The sequence below is a fragment of the Canis lupus genome, chromosome X, assembly GCF_003254725.2.
Source record: "Canis lupus dingo isolate Sandy chromosome X, ASM325472v2, whole genome shotgun sequence".
NCBI lineage: Eukaryota > Metazoa > Chordata > Mammalia > Carnivora > Canidae > Canis > Canis lupus.
In genome coordinates, this window is record NC_064281.1 from 118588952 (window position 1) to 118610769 (window position 21818).

At 41.7% G+C, this 21818-nt stretch overlaps 2 protein-coding genes and 1 long non-coding RNA gene across 5 annotated transcripts in view; 1 reads left to right on the forward strand and 2 right to left on the reverse strand.

The window, feature by feature from the left end:
• LOC112663802 (melanoma-associated antigen 10-like) overlaps positions 1-21818 on the reverse strand; it is a 331119-nt gene that overhangs the window by 96826 nt on the left and 212475 nt on the right. The gene's annotated exons all lie outside the window — the stretch shown is intronic.
• Positions 1-21818, reverse strand: part of LOC125754692 (uncharacterized) — a 119450-nt gene that overhangs the window by 12060 nt on the left and 85572 nt on the right. The window lies entirely within an intron of this gene.
• TMEM185A (transmembrane protein 185A) overlaps positions 2235-21818 on the forward strand; it is a 35820-nt gene continuing 16236 nt past the window's right edge. The window contains exon 1 of one of the 3 annotated variants that reach the window (XM_025451622.3): positions 2235-2507. In XM_025451622.3, coding sequence (XP_025307407.1) covers positions 2470-2507 — 38 coding nt within the window. In that variant the 5' untranslated portion in view covers positions 2235-2469. Of the gene's footprint in view, positions 2508-3186; positions 3436-5915; positions 5978-21818 lie in introns of those variants that run through there. The other 2 variants (XM_035711903.2, XM_025451442.3) reach the window with 2 other exon arrangements.

Consider the following 21818-nt stretch of genomic DNA (forward strand, 5'->3'; position numbering starts at 1 on the left):
GTCATGCTTTTTCAATTCTGTGCCATTTCATGCCTTTGAATAAGGAACATTAAGAATCTGTAGTAATAAGATGGCCCTGAAATTTGGTGGTGAATCAAAATTTGCTAGGGGAGATGATGTGGGCATCATCCTGTGTATGGCCCAGAATCTTTCCTCAATGTCTGGGTAACTCATGGGTCTGTGCACACAGGCCAGTAAAGCTTTGGGCCTTTGGTCAGGGTGAGACACTGAATGGGAGGTCAGGAGTTGGCAGTACATTGGCAGCAGGGTCTTTTGCACTTGCCAGAGAGAGGACAAGAGGGACACCTGGATATTCTGATTTTTATTTCCATGAGTGCACCAGTAGAGTACAGGGCTGGGCCTCCTGTGAACTGAAGGCAGTCCAGATACATCCACTTCGTGAGGATTGGTGATGTGAGGCCTTGGAATAGTTCAATGCTTCCCTTATGTTCCCATGGACAGGCCTATAAGCTCCCCTCAGCAATTTGGCTCATCAGAGCAAAAGATTACAACAATTGGTTTGTGCATTAGTGTTCTGTTCCTCAGGCCGGGCAGCCCTCATATCTGGTCATGTCTGGGGGACTGTGAGCTGCAGAGCTGTGCATCAGCTCTGGGACTCCCTGGGACCTTACCAAAGTAGTGCCTGCCCTCAAGACTCTGGCCTCTGAGCAGCCTACTTGGTCTCGGTCGGTGAAGTTTTTGAAAGGGCAAGAGTAGCTGTTGTTAAAGCATCTTAGCACAAACCATCTTAATGCCTGTTTATGGTAGGTCACTGGTAATTAAGATGGTGTTGGCAAGTACTTCATTGCAGAGTGCGGGCTGCAGTTCCAGCCGCCTCCCACTTGCCTGTACTAGCTGGGTAGCCCAAGGCACACCATACAAACCTCTCTGTGCCTCAGCTTTCTCTTCTGTATTTAAATGTTCACTGAGAACCTCCTCAGGGGTAGACACTAGACTGTACCCAGAGGATGGGCAAGGAAGCTGGACCAAAAAGCCTGGGACTGGTTTCTGGTGCTTCAGCAGCTGACAAACCTGATTCAGGTTACTCATCCTTAAAAGCAGCTCCTGTGGTAATATCCATTCTCCAGTGGGTTTGGGAAGCCTAATTACCACTTGTGAAATGTTTTCAGTTTCTCAGAAGAAAGATGATACATCATGACAAGGTATGACTATCATAATAACTGTGATCTTCTCAAGCTGCCCCCAGGGCTAACCCATATAAAAATTGCCATTCATGAAACTCTGTTATTGTAACAAAGTACAACTATTATCCATAATGATGCTAGACTAATGTGTAAGGTATTGCTGTGCTCATGGAAAGTCTTAAATAAGCAGGAAGTGAAGAAGGTAGAGTAGGTCACCTGCTGTGAACTTGTCCAGCTCTCGAATTCCAAAAGTAAATAGACTCTTTGAGGAGGTAGGGCCTGGGAAGAGCGCTGGAGAGTAACAGCACTCCCTGAGCAACTGGCGTGAGCCAAGCAGTGCTATGCATGCTATGCCATCAAAGTTTAGGAAGTTGGTTTTATCATCTCCATTTTGCAGAGAAGAAAAATTGAGGCGTAAAGATGTTGACTTGTCTAAGGGAGATGAAGCTAGCAGTTATAAATAGGATGACCAAGAGTGGAGGAAGAGTCCAGGTGGGAAGTGACCACAAAGCTTAGGCAGGGACCAAGGAGTCTCTAACTAGGTTAGTAAATGGGAGGATGACTACCCGATCCCCAGTGTGACATGCCCCCATGAATAGGTCTGCTGCCAACAGAGAGGGCAGCCCAGGAGGAGAAGGCGGTTGGGAGGAAAGATGACTGTGGCACAGGGTAACCGGAGTGTGGGACTTCCCAGCAGCATGTGGCCATATGCTGGTCTGGGCCTTGGGAGGGAAGTTGAGATGCAGACTTGGGAGTCACCGACAGGACACGTGAAGCCTGGGGTAAGATCGCCAAAGCGCAACGAGTCCCCGTGGCCACAACTCCCCCAGCCCCACCGCGAGTCTCAGGGGAAATCTCCGGAAGGCAGCGCGGGCTAAGGTGACAGGTGCCTGCGAAGACCTTTCCGGGTGGTGCGCTCCTTTCCCGCAGGCCTGGACCGAGCCGCCTCACCCGGGCTCCCCGCCTCTCATAGCCTCCACGTCCCCCGCACGAACCCGGGGCCGCATGCCGCCAGTTGTGAGGGCGGCGTCGCACGAGGCTCGCTCGCGGCGCTTTCCCGGCCGACGGGGCGGGGCTGGGCGCATGCGCCGCCGCCGTACGGAAGCCCGGAAGGAGGGGCGGGGGGCGGTGGCTCAGGTTTCTCCGGGCGGCGGCGGCGACTAAGGTGGTGACGGCGACGAAGGTGGTGAAGGCGGCGGCGGCGGCGGCGGCGGCGGCAGCGGGGACACGGCTCGCGCTGGCACTATGAACCCGCTGTAACGCGCAGGCTGCGCGGCGCGGGGGGAGGGGGGAGGAGGAGGCCGCCGCGGCGAAGTTCTCCGCCATGAACCTGAGGGGCCTCTTCCAGGACTTCAACCCGAGGTGAGGCGCTGCTGGGGAGGCGCGGCGGCCGTGAGGCTGCGGCGGGCGGCGGGGTAGCTCCCCGCGGTGCGAGCGGCGCTCCGGGCAGCACTTCCCGTTCCCGCGCCCGGTGCCTTCAGCGCCCCCACCCCACCCCACCCCACCCCGGGCCTCGGCCCCGCGGGAGCCGGGTTCCTCTTGGCCAGCCCACCCTCGCTGCTGGCCCAACGCTCCCCTGGCGTCCCCTCTTCCCGCACCCCGCTGCCTGCCCTCGGTTCCACGCGCCGGGGCCCTGTCGCTTGACCCAACACCCCTACTGCCCCCCCCCAACTGTTTCCTCCAGTTTCTCTGAGCCCTTGAGGTTTTCTTTGCATGTATGCCCACCCCTCGCTTGTTTTGCTGCTTTGTCGGGTGATATCTGAAACGACGTTGAATCCTTGGAGTCGGTATCAGGGTATGGCAATACCTTACATAATGCCTCTGGGGGTGAACCTGACGATTTTCCGTGCGCCGTTTCTCATCAGTCTTCACTGTAAGTTTATTTGCAGGAAGTAGATATTGCCGTCCTGCTTCCCAGCTGGGGAATATCCAGTGGACTATGTGGAGAGAACACTGACTGAGGAAGGAATCCAGCGCCTGTCCTTGCACTTGCCCAAGTGTTCTGTAACTCTGTTCCCTCCCCCAGGCTGTGCGCTCCCTGAAGCTGAGACCCATCTCCTGCATATCTCACTATTCCCAGCACCTCCCACGGTGGCGGCGGCATCTGAAACAGAGCAGGCCCTTATAAAATGTTTGTGGAACTAAACTGAGCCAAAAGACCTGGATTGAAGACCAGGCCCCATGTGACTGGGTTACATATTCTCTCCTCATCTGAAGAATAAGGAGTTGGCCTAATTGATCTTCCAAATCCACCAGTCTGTGAAGAAATACCTGTTTCCCTTATTTGCTGGTGCGAAGCTGTGCCCTCAATCAGCCTTTTGTACGCTAGGTCCCATGCCATGTGCTTCAGATTCTGGGAGGTCCCAGTTTAGGGATGGAGTAGAATATGTAAATCGATGATTTACAGCACTGTGCAGTGTTGCACTGTGGGAGCCCTGAGGAGACCACTGCCTGGGTTGCTTGTGGGGGATGAAGGGAAGTCTTGGGAGAGACTGTTAGGAGTGCAGACTCCCTGGGGACAGTGACATTTTAAACTACAAGCCATTGTGACTTCCTAGGTGCTCTTATACGTCTTTGAGCACTACTGAGTTCATATTCCAGTCTGGAGTGCCAATGTCCCTATCACAGTGTAGTCATTATCATTGTTGGCCTCAAAGGCATTTTGCATAGAGGAGCGTGTTGAGAGAAAGTGAGGGAGAAGGACTGCAGCACCTTCCTCTGCTGCTCCTAGGGCTGAAGATTGATCTACAGGGTAGCAGAACTGGGGCTGGAGCTGGAAGGGCCTTGTGTGTCTACATTGTTTGGTGAGGGTGGTAAGAAAGATAAGTAAAATCTGAATTGTTTTGTATCCTTGGGCCACTTGCTTATCTGCTTTATCTGTACAATGAGTATAATCTCAGCAGGATGGGAAGCCAAATTAATGATTGATTGCAAAGTGCTTTACAAATAGATAGCTCCAGCACTATTTTGCAAGGTGACAGATAATTCAGAACCCAAGAACTGCCTCAGGTGTTCTAACTAGCTGACAGTTGCCAAAGCACAATAGTGCTGCAAAGATAACATCCTTCACCACTTTCTTTTCCTGCAGCCCCTTCACCACCCCCAAAAATTGGTGTATGAAAATTACAATGAAATATTAGCTATCTAAAAGGATTTATAGTAATCATCAATATATTTACCAACACTTTAATTCTACTGGGATTGAAATGTATCTCTAAGTTTATAGACCTTTTATAGGGCATCATTTTCCTGATACAGTGTTGCTTCAGTGGGAGTCCTGTTGCCTCCCAGTGGTGACTGCTAAGACAGTGGCCAGGTAATACTGGCAGGTCTGTTGTGTCATTCCTGTTGCCTCCCAGTGGTGACTGCTAGGACAGTGGCCAGGTAATATTGGAAGGTCTGTTGTGTCATGCCTTGGGGGCACACCTAGTTTTTGACATTGTTCTTTAGTCTTGTTCCATGCGGAGGAGGTCCTTCTAGACAACTAGAGTGCAAACCAAGGGGGCGTAGACAGGAAAATACCTTGTGCCAGGGTCTCTAACCTTGGTGCTGCTGCCTTTCTCCCTGCATCTGATTTGGAGCCAGTTCAACATCCCCCTGGGTAGAAACCCCAGGACATTGGCACATGCTGTTCTCTTTGCCAGGAATGTTTCCCTCTCCTCTCCTCCTGATCTAGTTAATTCTTATTTATCCTTGAGAACTTAGCTCACTTGTTACTTGCTGAGGGAAGCCTTTCTGACTTAATAAGTCCACTGATATTTGTTTATACAGTCTCTGTAGTATGCTGAATTCTTCCATCATAGCAGTTATTTGTACCCTTATATTTGTGTGCTTATTTGATTAGTGCCTTTCTCCCCTACTAAACTATAAGCTTCATGGGACCATGGCCATGATTTCTGTCCATTATGTTATCCTGCATACCTGGAATAGCACCTGACTCAGTAAATATTTACAAAATGGATGGATGACTCTCCAGAGCCTATAGGAGAAATCTAAAACAGCTTCTTCCAATCATGGCTTTTCTGGTGGTCTGTGGCTTGGTTCTCTTTCTTCTCGTATTCTGCCCTCCTTCAGAATGCAGTCATTCCATTAGAGAGACAGGAAAGACCGTGACGCTAAGGCAGAACGTGGCTGCCTTTACTCTGTGGATTATGTGTGTCACAAAAATAGTCACTGTCATGGTTTTGTGGGTTCCAGGGCATGGGCCATGGCTCCAAATCTCCTTTCCAGTCTTTTGATCTTGATGAGTCTGAACCCACTGCTGTATTGCCAGGGCTCTGGAAAACTGCAGTAACGGACAATGATTCACAAATGTCAGCGCTCAGATGCACAAGGCTGCCAGCTGACCCTCTGCCTATTTCCATCTGGCACAGAACTGGTTGATCATGGACTTCTTTTTAGTTATACAGGTTAAGACTCGCTGAAACAGGCACACTGGACCCACCAAGTCCTTCTCTGAATGCCTGATGCTTTCTAACATAACAGTGAGGGAGCCTTCTTCATTGAATAGGAGACTATCAGTAGTGTACAGAATTGGCAGACTGATTCTGAGGTGCTTGTAGGAGGTGGGGATCTGGGAGTAGGTGGCATTAAGCCAGCACCCTGGCCACACTATGGAGCCTTGATATTTTCTGCTAACTTGCTGGAGTTGCTGGCTTGGAGAAGGCCTTTTAGCCATGGTAGCCCGGCAGTGCTGGAAGGCTGTGAGAACTCTGCTAGGCCTTCTGAATCATCTGCAGTGAACTCCTGACAGTGTGGTGCATCCCACAGGTGTCCTGGTCTGGGATGAAAGCTGAGGGATGCTGCTCATGGGAGCACGGAGTACTAAGGAGGTCAGTAGTGTTTAGAAGTTTCCATATGCCACAACTTCTAAATCCATTCTGTTGTCTGTGTAAGTTATCTTGTCTCTTCTTTGAATTTAGGAAAAATGGATGTGATTTCTGGTAACTGTTAACAAAAGGTAGCTACCTGGCCTTTACCAGTCATTTATAAAATATTTATATTTAAAGCATTCATCAAACATCTCCCAAGTTCCTACTGTGTGCCAAGAGATGCTCTAGGTGTTTCTAAGTACAGAAACAATTCCTCTCCATGCTCAAACCTGGCAGTAGAAGCAGAAATTGGAAGAGAAGTTAAAATTCACCACAGAAACAGGCATTCCAGAGATGGGAACCAAATGCTGTGGAAGCACGAGGGGTAGAGCCACCAGTTCTGGCAGAACAGTCAAGGAAGGTTCCATGATGTGATCTTGGAGGGTATAATTGTAGGGTTTTGTCAGACAAGAGGGCAGGCATGTTAGGAGGGACAGAGGATGTAGAGGCACAGGGTTCCTGAGAGGGCCTGGTATGCTCAGACGAAATGTCAGTGTGGTGGCAGCATTGCAGGTGGCACATGTCCTATGATTTAAAAATAGTACATGTGGTATTAATAATGATTACTGCAAATATTATTTACATATTACTTTTTTTGTTTTAAAGCTGGCTCCAGACCCAAAGGTAGTGAGCGTATATTGGTTCTTTTCATGACCTACTCACCCACCACCCAAATTTCTGTTTGTTTACCTGTTGTTCTGTCATCGCAAGCCACCTAGAGTAAGGAAAACCTCTCAATTATGCTGAGGTTATTATTAATCATCAGTGTGACTTATGGGGCACCTAGCATGGGTTGGGCATTATCTCACATCTTTGCAACAACTCTGCAAGTTAGATGATCAGCCTTGTTTTGCAGAGTCTTAGAGACCTTGCGACATCCCTGAAGTCACACAGGCAGCAAGGGGCCAGGCCAGGATTCTGACGTGAGTCAGTTGATCTTCTGAAGCCTGTGCTCATTCCTGCGTGCCATGCGACCTCTCTAATTTAGTGACAGGCCTGCCCATGACACAATGGGTCCAACATCCCAAGGAACCTTCTATTTATGAATTGTGATTACACAAAGCAAAACTTATATCTAAGCTTACACATCCAAATGAATATTATTCCTCTAAGAAGTTACTTAGGAAAAAGAAATATGTATCTACCAATTCCACTATTCATATTCCTTGTTACTCATCTGAAATTTCCTTCAGAGTCAGATTACAAATCATATAAGGAAATCTGTCTCATTGCTTAATAATCATGGATCATTTTTGAACGAAAATAGTGCCACCTAGTTTGATCATGCATCTTACTCATTAAACTTGGCTCTGACTGACTTTTGGCCATTTCCAAAAATTGAATTCGCTCTCAGTGAAGAGTTGGCACCATTGAGGGTATTCAAAAGAAGAGACTGCAGGTTCTTAAGGCAATTCCAGGAGGAAAGCTCTAAAGGTGGTTTGAACAATGAAGTGGAATTAGCTCATTGCCTCCCAGGGGGACTGTTTAAAGGCGACAAGTCCCATTTGAATGCATAATTTCTGGTTTTAAAAATATCATTCCCATTACTTGATAATTACACACATATCACATGTTTTTCTTGGCTGTGAGCTCTTTGAAGTCCAGGATGTTGAGGCATTCAATAAATGCGCTGAATGAGTGGATGTTGAGTACAAATAGACATGTACCATCGGAGACTCTGTTATAGGGGAGAGACAGTGGGTGGGAGGAGTTTTAGATGGTTTCCTAGGACTCTAGGAGTTAAGCCTCCCAATACTGAGCTTGAGGTTTCCAGTTGCCTTGCCTGATCATAGGTTGTACCTGTACTAGAATTCAAGATGCAAGCCTTGAATTGAGATAGGCTCCTTATATCTAATGATTCTTATTTTGTCAGCTATGGCCTAGTAGGGAGAAAAACAATTGCTAAGTGGGATTGTTACAACTTTTCTCTTTTAGAATACTCCTGGCAGCAAAACATAGGTAAAATCGATCATTTACACAAGGCTTCCACATCCCCCAATCTTAGTGAATTAATATGTGAGCAAATCCAGGAGGAGATAGGCTTAGGGAGAGTGAATCCCCCCCCCCCACACACACACATGATTGCATAGCTGATAAACTTCCAGTCTGGCCTCATTCTAGTTCTCCTTAAGAGTGACTTGTTTTTATTGGGCTTTTGTGCTTTCTTACATCTTATGGTTATATGCTTTTAAACATTTTTCATCTTAATGAAACCAATTAAAATTGGCACTAAGAGAATTTAAATTTTGTCAGTAAGGTTCTGCTCAGTGTAAGAGATACAGTCCCTTTAACAGTTTGGGAGAGTGTCAGCAGTTTGTCAGTTGGAGCCATTCTCTGAAGTAGTAGACAGGCATCCACAGGGATGTGTCACCCAAAGTGTGTGTGCACGCATGCGTTTGTGTGTACATGTGTATGCATGTGCATGTGTGTATGCCTGCTGCATGTAACTGGAAAAGACTGATGGATCTAAAATGAGTCCATCTGCATTCTTTTGATTTGCAGAAAACAGATATTGGAACTTTGACACTCAGAGTCATCTCTTTCCTACCTTTCCCTCCCTCCATCCCTTTATTTTCCCTACAAAGTGGGGAGAGAGAGAATTTGAGCCTCAAGCAGAAAGCTCCGTATACATTTCAGAGAGGATACTAGCTTTGTAGTTTGACCCCTGTAACGCTCCATAGTGATTGTGTACTAGCATGGCAGATTTATAGAGTGGAAGACATCCACTGTAAAGGTATAATTGGAAAAGTGAAATCTAGGAAGTAGTGGTTTATGCCACAATATCCAGCGGAACTTCCATTTGCTGGTTTGTGGAGAATTAAGCAAAATCTATTTTTATACTTGGACTCCGGTCTAAATGTTTCTTGAAAAGTGACTCAAAGTAGTTTAGGCTTTGACTGACTTTTTTGTTAAATAAATTTTCTGGTCATTGTGTTATTACTGCATCACATTCTCTGCTCACCAGTGAGGTTTGGAATTCCCTATTGGATATGCAGTCATCTTTTTAACTTGGCTGTCAAATGTGTTGGTATAGTTGACATACCTTCTTCCCCAATTACAAATGTGTGTATAAATTACATCTTCTAAAATTTCTGAGTATGTTATTTGACCAACTTTGTATGTTATTTGACCAACTTTGTAGTTCATTTTTTTCAAAGAACCAGCTGTTGGTGTTACTGATTGGTTCACTTTTGTATCTGTATTTCTGCTTTTAGTTTTACTATTTCCATATTTTGGCTCCTTTGGGTTTTTTCCCCTCCCTAAATTTCTTAGATAAAGACTTAGTTCATTAGTTTTCCCTTTGCCTCTTTTTTTCTTTTCTTTTTTGCTTTTAGTTCTACTTTGGGAGTGGTTATGTTTTCTCTGAACCTTGCTTTGGCAGCAGCCCAGATGTTTTAATGTTTTAGTAGTATTTTAAATATTCTCCAATAGTGTTCAGTTTCATCGTGGATTTAGTCATTACTTAAGGAAGGAAACAAGCATTTATTGGCTCTTACCTGCTAGGTGCCAGACCTTGCAATAGGTGCTTTCTGATAGGTTATTTAATTCTTACCTCAGCACTGCCTGTTAGAGATAGTATTGTCTGCATTTTGCTCATGAAGAACTGACAATTCAAACAGAGCTGCACAAATAATCTCTTTGGCTCTGCTGCACTGCTTCACAAGTGGACATTGAAAAAGATCCATATGGTTAGGCAACATTCAGTCTATTGTTGTCAGTTTATTATGAATTGTGTAGAATTTCTGCTTCCAATCTCTGCCAGTTACAATCTACCTTACACATTGTTCTGTGCCTTTTTTTCTGTTCAGAAAATCTTCAGGGTCTCCCCATTGCCTATTAATAAATTCCAAGGACTTTACCTTAGTATCCAAATCCCTCTACCTCGTTACCCTAGCATACTTTCCCCTTATTTCCTCTGGTGCCTTACCTCCTGGTTGCCTAGCTTCCTGCGCCTCCCCCCACCCCCCCGCAAGATTTACAGAATTTACTCTGAGTGTTCCAGTCCCCTGGGATACAGCAAAACTGTTTAATACTTCAAAAAATCTTATCTCCTCCCTCTGTTCCTATTAGTCTGTGAGCTAACTTCTGGGCAGAGACTTCCTTTTTCATTTTTATACATTCCATACGTTGAAAGCACTCAAACAGTTTTTTTTAAAGATTTTATTATTTATGATAGACATAGAGAGAGAGAGAGGCAGAGACACAGGCAGAGGGAGAAGCAGACTCCATACTGGGAGCCCGATGTGGGACTCGATCCTGGGACTCCAGGATCGCACCCTGGGCCGAAGGCATGCGCTAAAGTGCTGAGTCACCCAGGGATCCCCTCAAACGGTTTTTTAAATTTTATTTTATCTTTGAAAGATTTTACTTAAATTGTAGTTAACATGTAGTGTATTATTAGTTTCAGGGGTAGAATTTAGTGATTCATCAGTTGCATGTAACGCACAGTACTTGTTACATCTGCCCTCCTTAGATTTGTGTTTATTGTGTGTCAGTGCCTCATGATCCTTTTTGTCCCCCATCTGCAAAAATCTGTGTGTATGTAAAGAAAGCCTAATTTTTTTCCTGCTACTTGACACTCTCTGTAGAGAGAATCATGCTATTTTTATGTACTCTAGTGTTCATTTCCATAGTTTCCTTAGGAATTTTGTCAACTTTATCTGTGATTATTTAATAAATAGTAGCATGTAGAAGCCCACAATGAAAATATCTATGTATATTATTAAAAGAAAAATGGTCAGATTAGTGTCATAGTCTATGGCCATATTGATAGGTTTTCATTGTTTACATTTTCATTATTAGTCATTTTAACATTTTAATAATTTATCTTTGAAATCTACCAGATTACTAGTAGACTGCTGCTCTTACCCTCACCCAGACATGATAAACTTTGTCATCTCCTTTCTTTTTTTTTTTTTTTTAATTTTATTTATGATAGTCACAGAGAGAGAGAGGCAGAGACACAGGCAGAGGGAGAAGCAGGCTCCATGCACCGGGAGCCTGATGTGGGATTCGATCCCGGGTCTCCAGGATCGCGCCCTGGGCCAAAGGCAGGCGCCAAACCACTGCGCCACCCAGGGATCCCCTGTCATCTCCTTTCTTGCAGTTGGTTTGACTTTTGAAATCAGTTGCAAATGTGACTCTTGAATGCAACAGATTTAGTTTTTTAATCCAGTAAGTGAACTTTCTTATTATAGGTCTATGATAGGCAGAATAATGCCCCCCCCCAAATATACACACATCCTAATTCTAGGAACCTGGGAATATATTCCATTATATAGCAAAGAGGAATTAATGTAGCAGATGGAATTAAGGTTGCTAATCAGCTGCCTTGAAAATAGGGAGATTATTCTGGATTCCCTGGCAAGGCCAATAATCACAGGTCTTAAATGTAGAAGAGGGAGGCAGAAGAGGTCAGAGTGAGTCGATGTAAGGAGGACTGAACTCTCCCCCACTGGCTTTGAAACTGGAGGAAGGGGCCATGAGCCAAGGGGCTACAAGGCAGCATCTGGCAGCTGGTCAGGCAGGGAAACTATCTTCTCCTAGAGACTCTGAAAGGATCACAGCTCTGGTGGCACTTGATTTTAGCCCAGTGAGAGAACCATTTCAGACATTTGATGTCTGGGACAGTAAAGATAATAAATTTATACTTTTTAAAGTCATTATGTTGGTGGTAATTTTGATAGTAATAGGTGAGTAGTATAAGAATGTTTCATCCGGGGATCCCTGGGTGGCTCAGTGGTTCAGCGCCTGCCTTTGGCCCAGGGTGTGATCCTGTAGTCCCGGGATCGAGTCCCGCATCGGGCTCTTGGCATGGAGCCTGCTTCTCCCTCTGCCTGTGTCTCTGCCTCTCTCTCTCTATCTGTGTCTATCATAAATAACTAAATCTTTAAAAAAAAAAAGAACGTTTCATCCTATTTGTATTTTTCAACCCCAGTATTTGAAGTAGGAATTATATTTTTGTATTATTATTTGTCCTCTTGTAAGTTCATCTTGTTTCTGCTTTTCATTTTTCATGTAATAGACCCAGAGCTCTTAATTTCCTTTAAAAATTTTTAAAGATTTTATTTATTTATTTATGAGAGACACAGAGACAGAGGCAGAGACATAGGCAGAAGGAAAAGCAGGCTTCCTGTGAGGAGCCCGATATGGAACGCAGTCCCTGGGCTGGGATCATGCCCTGAGCCAAAGGCAGATGCTCATCCGAGGACCCACCCAGGCGTCCCATAATTTCCCTTTAAACTACATCAAAAACTATGAAGTAATCAGTTTCCCAACATTTTAAACATTTTGGTACTTCTATTCTCATAAATTCCTACTATTTTCTTCAATTAAATTAAAAGAAACCTCTTTCAGGGAAGATCATGAGTTTAACTCGGAGGGTTTACTCTCCCAGTATCTCATCTATTTTTTGTTTATAGTTTGAAAATTCTTTAGAAAAATTTTACCTCTATGTATTATTTAATTTACCTATGAATCCTATGTTTACCATTGTCCTTGCATTTGTTAATGTTCTCATTCACTTATCTTTTCTAAAAGTCTGTTTTCAAGTCCATCCATTGTTTCTGGTAATGGTATGTGTAGCCATAGGCTTTGGTTGACAAATTAGTCTGGTTTTCTAGTTTTTTCCACTATATCTCCCTTGTGCTTTCAGAGAGAAAAAGTCGCTTCTGCTGATTCCTTCTCTGTGGTGATAACTCCATTTCCATTAGCTTGTGAGTCCCCCTCAAGCCTATTTCTTCTTTAGAGGCTAGTGGTGAGGTCATTCTTACCTTGGCAGCTTTCAGTGGTAGCTCTCTTTGGCTTTGTAGCACCTCACAAAGAGCCTCACTTGGTTTGAGAATTAATAATCATAACTAACATATATTTAGTGCAGCAGTTATCAAACCATTTTTCACAGACTCCCCTTGGGGGTGGGGCTTGAGAACCTTTCTGCAAGGCCATAGCTGTTTTTTTTTTAAGATTTTATTATTTATGTGAGAGAGAGAGAGAGAGGGAGGGAGGGGGAGAGAGGCAGAGAGAGGCAGAGACACAGGCAGGGGGAGAAGCAGGCTCCATGCAGGGAGCCCGATGTGGGATCCATACCGGGTCTCCAGGATCATGCCCCAGGCTGAAGGCAGCGCTAAACCGCTGAGCCACCTTAGGCTGCCCCGCAGCTGTTTTCATAATACTAGGATGTTCTGTGCCTCTGTCTGTGTTGACATTTGCACTTATGGTACAAAAGCAGTGCTGGATAAACTGCTGGCACCTGAGCATGAATCAAGCTGGTGACAGGAAACCATGCTAATAGTCATTGGATTCTTCACTGCGGTCTGCTTGCAGTTTTTTTTTTTTTAAAAGCCAGTTCACATAAGGATGTCCTTAATAAAGTATAAAAAAATACCAGTCTCATTAAATATTGACCTTTGAGCAAACATCTGCCTAATATTCTGTGTGACAAAATAGGAAGAATGCAAAAAATCTGTCTGCTGTATACTGAAGTACAGTGGTTGACTCAAGGGAAAACATTTGTGGGGGTGCCTGGTTGGCATAGTCAGTAGAGTCTGCAACTCTTGATCTCAAGGTTGTAAGTTCAAGCCCCATGTTGGGTGTAGAGATAACTTACAACAACAGAAAACCCACTTATGTGCCTGGGCTACAAGCTGCCTTTTTTCATGGAACACCCATTTTTACCTGGGAGAACAACTAACAGGACTATGGCTATTTGTATTAGGGCATTTGGCAGACATTTTCCCTGAAAATCCAAGTGAACTTGTAGCTTGGAAATAACAGCACTGATACACAATAAACACAAACCTAATTTAAAATTCAAACAACAGTTGTTGGAGTGCCTTCAGTATTTTCAACAAGGAAAACAACTGATGGTGTTTTTGTAAACTGTAAAATTGGAGCTTTCAAGGGAAAATCTGAATTTTTTAGAAGTTTTGGGAAGCCTGGGTGGCTCAGTGGTTGAGCGTCTGCCTTCGGCTCCAATCGTGATCCTGGGGTCCTGCAATTGGGTCCTGCATTGGGCTCCCTGCAGAGATCCTGCTTCTCCCTCTGCCTGTGTCTCTGCTTCTCTGTGTCTCTCATGAATGAATGGATAAAATCTTATAAAAAAAGAGTTATTGAAAAGTTTTATCTACCCATGAATTTGACAGCCTCCCATTACTTAACATATTTCTTATAAAATGGGTTGTGATAATAACTACTGTGATTTTTTTGCCTTTGTATAGTGAAATGAGTCAACATGTGAAAAATTTTTATTACTCAGTGAACTAATATTTTTCAATCAACCCACATGGTATTATAATTAATGCAGGGATAAAACATTCATTCTAAGTGCAAGAGACCCATGGATTTTAATGTAGTGGACAACAAAAAGTTCATTGATAGGGTTTCAGATTCCACATCACAGTTAACCTTCAGGAAAGTACCACTGGTTGACTTTTAGTATTCTGTCAAAGAAGAATATCCACCATTATATGAAAGAGCTATTAAAATACTCAGTTCTTTTCTAACTACAAATCTCTGTGAAGCCAGATTTCCTTCATATGCTCAAATCAAAACAACATATTGCAATAGAATGAATGCACGATGTAGATATTAAAATCTAGGTGTCTTTTATGAAGCCAGACATTTAAAAAATTTTCAAAACTAGGGATCCCTGGGTGGCGCAGTGGTTTAGCGCCTGCCTTTGGCCCAGGGCGCAATCCTGGAGCCCGGGATCGAGTCCCACATCAGGATCCCGGTGCATGGAGCCTGCTTCTCCCTCTGCCTGTGTCTCTGCCTCTCTCTCTCTCTCTCTCTGTGACTATCATAAATATAAATAAATAAATAAATAAATAAAAAATAAAGGGGGATACTCCCTAACATTTAAAAAAATAAAAAATAATAAAAAATAAAAAATAAAAAATTTTCAAAACTATAAAAAATTGTGAAAAATGTTTTTTCTCATTAAAATTATGTTACTTGTGTTAATATATAATGACTATTATTTTTAAGTGAACTAATAAATATTTCAAAAATAACCATTTTAAAATCTTATACAGTGAATAACAATAGATATGACCCATATAAACAAAGCTTTTGGGTTCCTCAGTAATTTTTAAGAGTGTAAAGGAATCCTGATACAAAAATTTTTGAGAACCACTAATGTAGTGCTTTACACAAAGCATTTTTTGTATTCATTATCTTTAACTTACAACCACCTTGTGAGGTACATGTTACTCTGATTTTATAGATGAGAATATTGTGACACAAAAAGGCAGTATATTATATTCTAGATAGCAACCTTTCCAAATCTGATGGTCTTCCCACTAGTTTTTTTTAATTGTTACCATTATAATTGTTACTGTATGTATTAAAGGAGATTTGGAAATCTCATTATAAGTGTTACCATGTATATTTTTTGAGGTTTTTACTTGAGTTTATACTTCATTTGGACTTCTGGCCTCCAAAACTATAAGAGAATAAGCATCTATTGTTTTAAGCCACCAAGTTGGTGGTAATTTGTTATAGGAACCATAGGAAATTAATACACAGAGTATGTAAATCTTAACAATACCAAATTTTCTAATCTATAAACATGGTAACTCTTCATTGGTTTAGATCTTTAATAGTGTTTGGTAGGTTTCAGTGTACAGGTCTTGCACATCTTTTGTTAACATTTATTTCAGTATTTCATATTTTGATGATGTTTTTAAATGGCAGTCTTCATGAACTTTTAATTTTAGAATAGTTTTAGATTTTTAGGAAAGTTGTAGTGAATGATAGTTTGGATGTATCTTGCAAGAAGTTACTGTGGCCAAGTTCAAAAAGGGTGTTGCCTGTGCTCTCCTCTAGGATTTTGATGGAATCTTGTCTCATATTAAGATATTTCTTCCATTTTGAGTTTATCATTGTGTATGATGTAAGAGAATGGTCTAGTTTCATTCTTCTGCAGGTGGATGTCCAATTTTCCCAGCACCATTTATTGAAGAGACTGTCTTTTGTCCAATGGAGAGTCTTTCCTCCTTTGTTGAATATTAGTTGACCATAAAGATGAGGGTCCACTTCTGGATTCTCTATTCTGTTCCATTGATCTATGTGTCTGTTTTTGTGCCAGTACCACACTGTATTGATGACCACAGCTTTGCAGTACAACCTGAAATCTGGCATTGTGATACCCCCAGCTATGGTTTTCTTTTTTTAATATTCCCCTGGCTATTCGGGGTCTTTTCTCATTCCACACAAACCTTAAGATGATTTGTTCCAACTCTCTGAAGAAAGTCCATGGTATTTTGATAGGGATTGCATTAAACGTGTAAATTGCCCTGGGTAAGTAACATTGACATTTTCACAATATTAATTCTTCCAATCCATGATCAAGGAATATTTTTCTATCTCTTTGTGTCCTCCTCAATTTCTTTCAGAAGTGTTCTGTAGTTCTTAGGGTATAGATCCTTTACCTCTTTGGTTAGGTTTATTCCTAGGTATCTTATGCTTTTGGGTGCAATTGGAAATGGGATTGACTCTTTAATTTCTCTTTCTTCAGTCTCATTGTTAGTGTATAGAAATGCTACTGACTTCTGGGCATTGATTTTGTATCCTGCCACACTGCAAAATTGCTGTATGAGTTCTAGCAATCTTGAGGTGGAGGCTTTTGGGTTTTCTATGTAGAGTATCATGTCATCTGCGAAGAGGGAGAGTTTGACTTCTTCTTTGCCAATTCGAATGCCTTTAATGTCTTTTTGTTGTCTGATTGCTGAGGCTAGGATTTCTAGTACTATGTTGAATAGCAGTGGTGAGAGTGGACATCCCTGTCTTGTTCCTGATCTTAGGGGAAAGGCTCCGAGTGTTTACCCATTGAGAATGATATTTGCTATGGGCTTTTTGTGGATGGCTTTTATGATGCTGAGGAATGTTCCCTCTATCTCTACACTAAAGAGTTTTGATCAGGAATGGATGCTATATTTTGTCAACTGCCTTCTCTGCCTCTATTGAGAGGATCATATGGTTCTTGTTTTTTCTCTTGCTGATATGATCAATCACATTGATTGTTTCACGAGTGTTGAACCAGCCTTGCATCCCGGGGGGATAAATCCCACTTGCTCATGGTGAATAATTTTCATAATGTACTGTTGGATCCTATTGGCTAGTATCTTGTTGAGAATTTCTGCATCCATGTTCATCAGGGATATTGGTCTGTAATTCTCCTTTTTGGTGGGGTCTTTGTCTGGTTTTGGAATTAAGGTGATGCTGGCCTCATAGAATGAGTTTGGAAGTACTCCATCTCTTTATATCTTTCTGAACAGCTTTAGTAGAATAGGTACGGTTGCTTCTTTAAACGTTTGAGAGAATTCCCCTGGGAAGCCATCTGGCCCTGGACTTTTGTGTCTTGGGAGGTTTTTGATGATTGCTTCAATTTCCTCCCTGGTTATTGGCCTGTTCAGGTTTTCTATTTCTTCCTGTTCCAGTTTTGGTAGTTTGTGGCTTTCCAGGAATGTGTCCATTTCTTCTAGATTGCCTAATTTATTGGCGTATAGCTGCTCATAATATGTTTTTAAAATCGTTTGTATTTCCTTGGTGTTCATAGTGATCTCCTTTCTCATTCATGATGTTATTAATTTGAGTCTTCTCTCTCTTCTTTTTAATAAGGCTGGCTAATAGTTTATCTATCTTATTAATTATTTCAAAGAAACAACTCCTGGTTTTGTTGATCTGTTCCACAGTTCTTCTAGTCTCGATTTCATTGAGTTCTGCTCGAATCTTTATTAACTCTCTTCTTCTGCTGGGTGTAGGATCTATTTGCTGTTTTTTCTCCAGCTCCTTTAGGTGTAAGGTTAGCTTTTCTATTTGTGTTCTTTCCAGTTTTTTTTTTCTTTCCAGTTTTTGAATGGATGCTTGTATTGTGATGTATTTCCCCCTCAAGACTGCTTTTGCTGTGTCCCAAAGAATTTGAATGGTTGTATCTTCATTCTCATTAGTTTCCATGAATCTTTTTAATTCTTCCTTAATTTCCTGGTTGACCCTTTCATCTTTTAGCAGGATGGTCCTTAACCTCCACGTGTTTGAAATCCTTCCAAACTTCTTCTTGTGGTTTAGTTCTAATTTCAAAGCACTATGGTCTGAAAATATGCAGGGGACAATCCCAGTCTTTTGTATTGGTTAAGACCTGATTTGTGACCCAGTATGTGGTCTATTCTGGAGAAAGTTCCATGTGCTCTTGAGAAGAATGTGTATTCAGTTGCGTTTAGATGTAAAGTTCTGGAAATATCTGTGAAATCCATCTTGTCCAGTGTATCATTTAAAGCTCTCGTTTCTTTGGAAATGTTGTGCTTAGATAACCTGTCGATTGCAGAAAGCGCTACATTGAAGTCATGAAGTATAAGTATATTATTATCTAAGTAAGTCTTAACTTTGGTTATTAATTGATATACTTGGCAGCTTCCGCATTTGGGGCATATATATTGATGATTGTTAAGTCCTCTTATTGGATAGATCCTTTAAGTATGATATCATGTCCCTCTTCATCTCTCATTACAGTCTTCAGGATAAACTTTAGTTCATCTGATATAAGAATGGCTATCCAAGCTTTCTCTTGAGGACCATTTGAATGGTACATGGTTCTCCAACCTTTTATTTTCAGGCTGTAGGTGTCCTTATGTCTAAAATGAGTCTCTTGTAGACAGCAAATAGATGGGTCTTGCTTTTTCATCCAGCCTGAAACCCTGCGCCTTTTGTTGGGGTCATTAAGCCCGTTCACATTCAGAGTTACTATTGAAAGATATGAATTTAGTGTCATCATGATGCCAATTCAGTAAATGATAGTTTATAAAAAAAAACAAAAACCAGTGTCCCAGTTTTTCATTGCTAGCATAAAGAAATATAATAAGGGATCCCTGGGTGGCGCAGCGGATTGGCGCCTGCCTTTGGCCCAGGGCCCGATCCGGGAGACCCTGGATCGAATCCCATGTCGGGCTCCCGGTGCATGGAGCCTGCTTCTCCCTCTGCCTGTGTCTCTGCCTCTCTCTCTCTCTCTGTGACTATCATAAATAAATAAAAATTAAAAAAAATTCAAAAAAGAAATATAATAATATTTTTTGTACATTTACCTTGTATCCTGCAACTTTGTTAAATTCACTTATATGATTTGGAGGCAGGTTTTATTTTTTCTTGTTGTTAGATTAGCTAGGATTTTCTACATATATTGTCATGTTGTCTGCAAATACCAGATTTACTCCTTCCTTTCAATTCGTTATCGTTTTTATCTCTTTTTCTTGTATTATTGTTATGGTAGAACCTCCAGTAAAATGTTGAATAGATTTATTGAAGTAGAGGTACTTGCCTTGTTTCTAATTTTAGGGCAAGTATTTAGTCTTGCAGCATTAAACATTATTTTCATAGATACCCTTCTATTCCTAATTTGTTCAGAGCTTTTATATTGAGTGGGTAGTGAATTATGTCAAGTGCTTTTTCTGGAACTGTTGAAATAATCATGTTTTTTCTTTTTCATTCTATTAATACAGTGAGTTACATTAATTGGTTTCAAATGCTAAACCAAGCGTGTAATCCTGACTAAACCACACTTGGTCATACTGTAATATCTTCTTTATATATTGCTGGATTCAGATTGATAATTTTTAAGGTTTTTATTTTTTGCATCTATCTTCATGAAGAATAGTTTTCTTTCTTGGTCAGATTTTGGTATCAGGGTAATGCTAGCCTCATTAAGTAAATTGGGAATTATCCCCCTCTCATCTCTTTCTGTAAGAATTTGTGAAAAGTTGGTACTATTTCTTCTTTACGTATTTGATAGATTTTTTTCAGAGCCTGACAGTTTATTCGTGAGAAGGATTTTAACTACAATTTTAGTTTATCTATAGCTATCCCTATAGCTGTGAAGAAATATGAAAATATTTCTTCTTGTGTAAATTTTGATAATGTCTTTCTTCCAAGAAATTTACTTGAATAAACTTGTTCATTAGTATCCCCTTTTAATCCCTGTAATGTTTGTAGGATTTGTAGTAATGCCCCTGCTTTCATTTCTGATATTGGTGATTTTTGTCTACTGTTTTCTTCTGATCACTCTGACTATATAGGTTTACTATTTTTCTTGATCTTTTCAAAGAACCAGGTTTTAGTTTCATTGATTTTACTTATGTTTATGAATTCCTTTCTTCTGCTTTTAAAAATCTCCTTTTCTTCCTAGTTTCTTTTTTTTAAAGATTTTATTTATTTATTAGAGAAAGAGCATGCACATTTGTATGCACAAGTGTGGGGAGGGCAGAAGCAGACTCCCCGCTGAGTAGGAAACCCCACTGGCCTGGACTGGTGGGATCATGACCTGAGTTGAAGGCAGACGCCTAAGGACTGAGCCACCCAGGTGCCCCTCTTCCTAGTTTCTTGAAGTGCATCTTAGAGCATTGACTTTAGATCAATGAAAGCATTTGATGCTATAAAGTTCCCTTTAGTACCACTTTAGCTGGAGTTCACAAGTGTCAGTAAACTTTGTTTCCACTTTCATTTAGTCTGGAATTTTTCAAATGCTTCTTGTGTATTTTTTCTTTTGTCTGTGGATTATTTAGAACAAAGTTGTTTAATTTACAAGCATTTTGAGAATTTTCCAGATAGCTTTCTGTTGTTGATTTTTAGTTTAATTTCATTGTGTGTAGAGATTTACTTCGAACGATTTTGATCCTTTTAAATTTGTTGAGTCTTGTTTTATGACCCAGATTTCAGTCTATCTTGATGAGTATTCTATGTGCATTTGAAAGGAATTTTGTATTATGCTGTTGGAGGAGGAATGCTATATCAATATCAATTAGGTCATGTTGGTTGATTATTACAAACTTGTGTATCCTTAGTAATCTCTATGTGTTCTATCAGTTATTGAGAAAGAAGTGTTAATTTCCAATAATAATTGTAGATTTTTCCATTTTTCCTTAATATTTTCTACATGTATTATGAAGCTTTGTTACTAGGTATACAAATATTTACAGTTATTGGATCCTCTTTGACAAATTGACCTCTTTATCATTATGGACTGCCCCTATTTGTCCCTGGTAATATTTCTTGTTCAAAAACACATACCTTGGGGCACCTGGGTGGCTCAGTGGTTGAGTGACTGCTTTTGGCTTGGGGCATGATCCCAGGTCCTGAGATCTAGTCCCGCATCAGGCTCCACACAGGGAGCCTGCTTTTCCCTCTGCCTTCTCTGCCTCTCTCTCTCTCTCTCTCTCTCTCTCATGAATAACTAAATAAATCTTTAAAAACAAAACAAAAAACCCACATACCTTGTTTTATATTGTGGCAGGCAAAGTGGCCCCCCAAAGATTTCCAGGCTTTAGGCTCTGGAACCTCTCTGACTGTTAAGTTACATGGTAAGGGGGACTTTGCAGAAGTATCTAAGGTTGTAATATTTGTTTCTATTGTTTCCATGACAGATTACCACAGATTTGGTGTCTTAAAACTACACAGAACTTATTATCTCACATTTCTGTGGTTCAGAAGTATAGGTAGAGCAGAGCTAAGTTGGATTTTTTTGCTTAGAGTTTAACAAGGCCAAAATCAGGGTGTTGGCAGGGCTGCATTCCTTTCTGGGGCTCTGGGGATTAATCTGCTTCCAGATTTTTTTGGGTTGTTGTCAGAATTTAGTTTCTTCCAGTTATAGGGCTAAGAACCCGTTCATTTTTCTTGCTGGATCAGCAGGAATCATTCTCAACCTCTAGAATCTGCCTGCATTTATTGGCTCATGGCTCCCTTCCTCCACCTTCAAAGCCAGCAAAGGCAGGTTGAATCCTTCTCATGTTTAGAATTTTTCTGACTTCCCCTTCTGCCT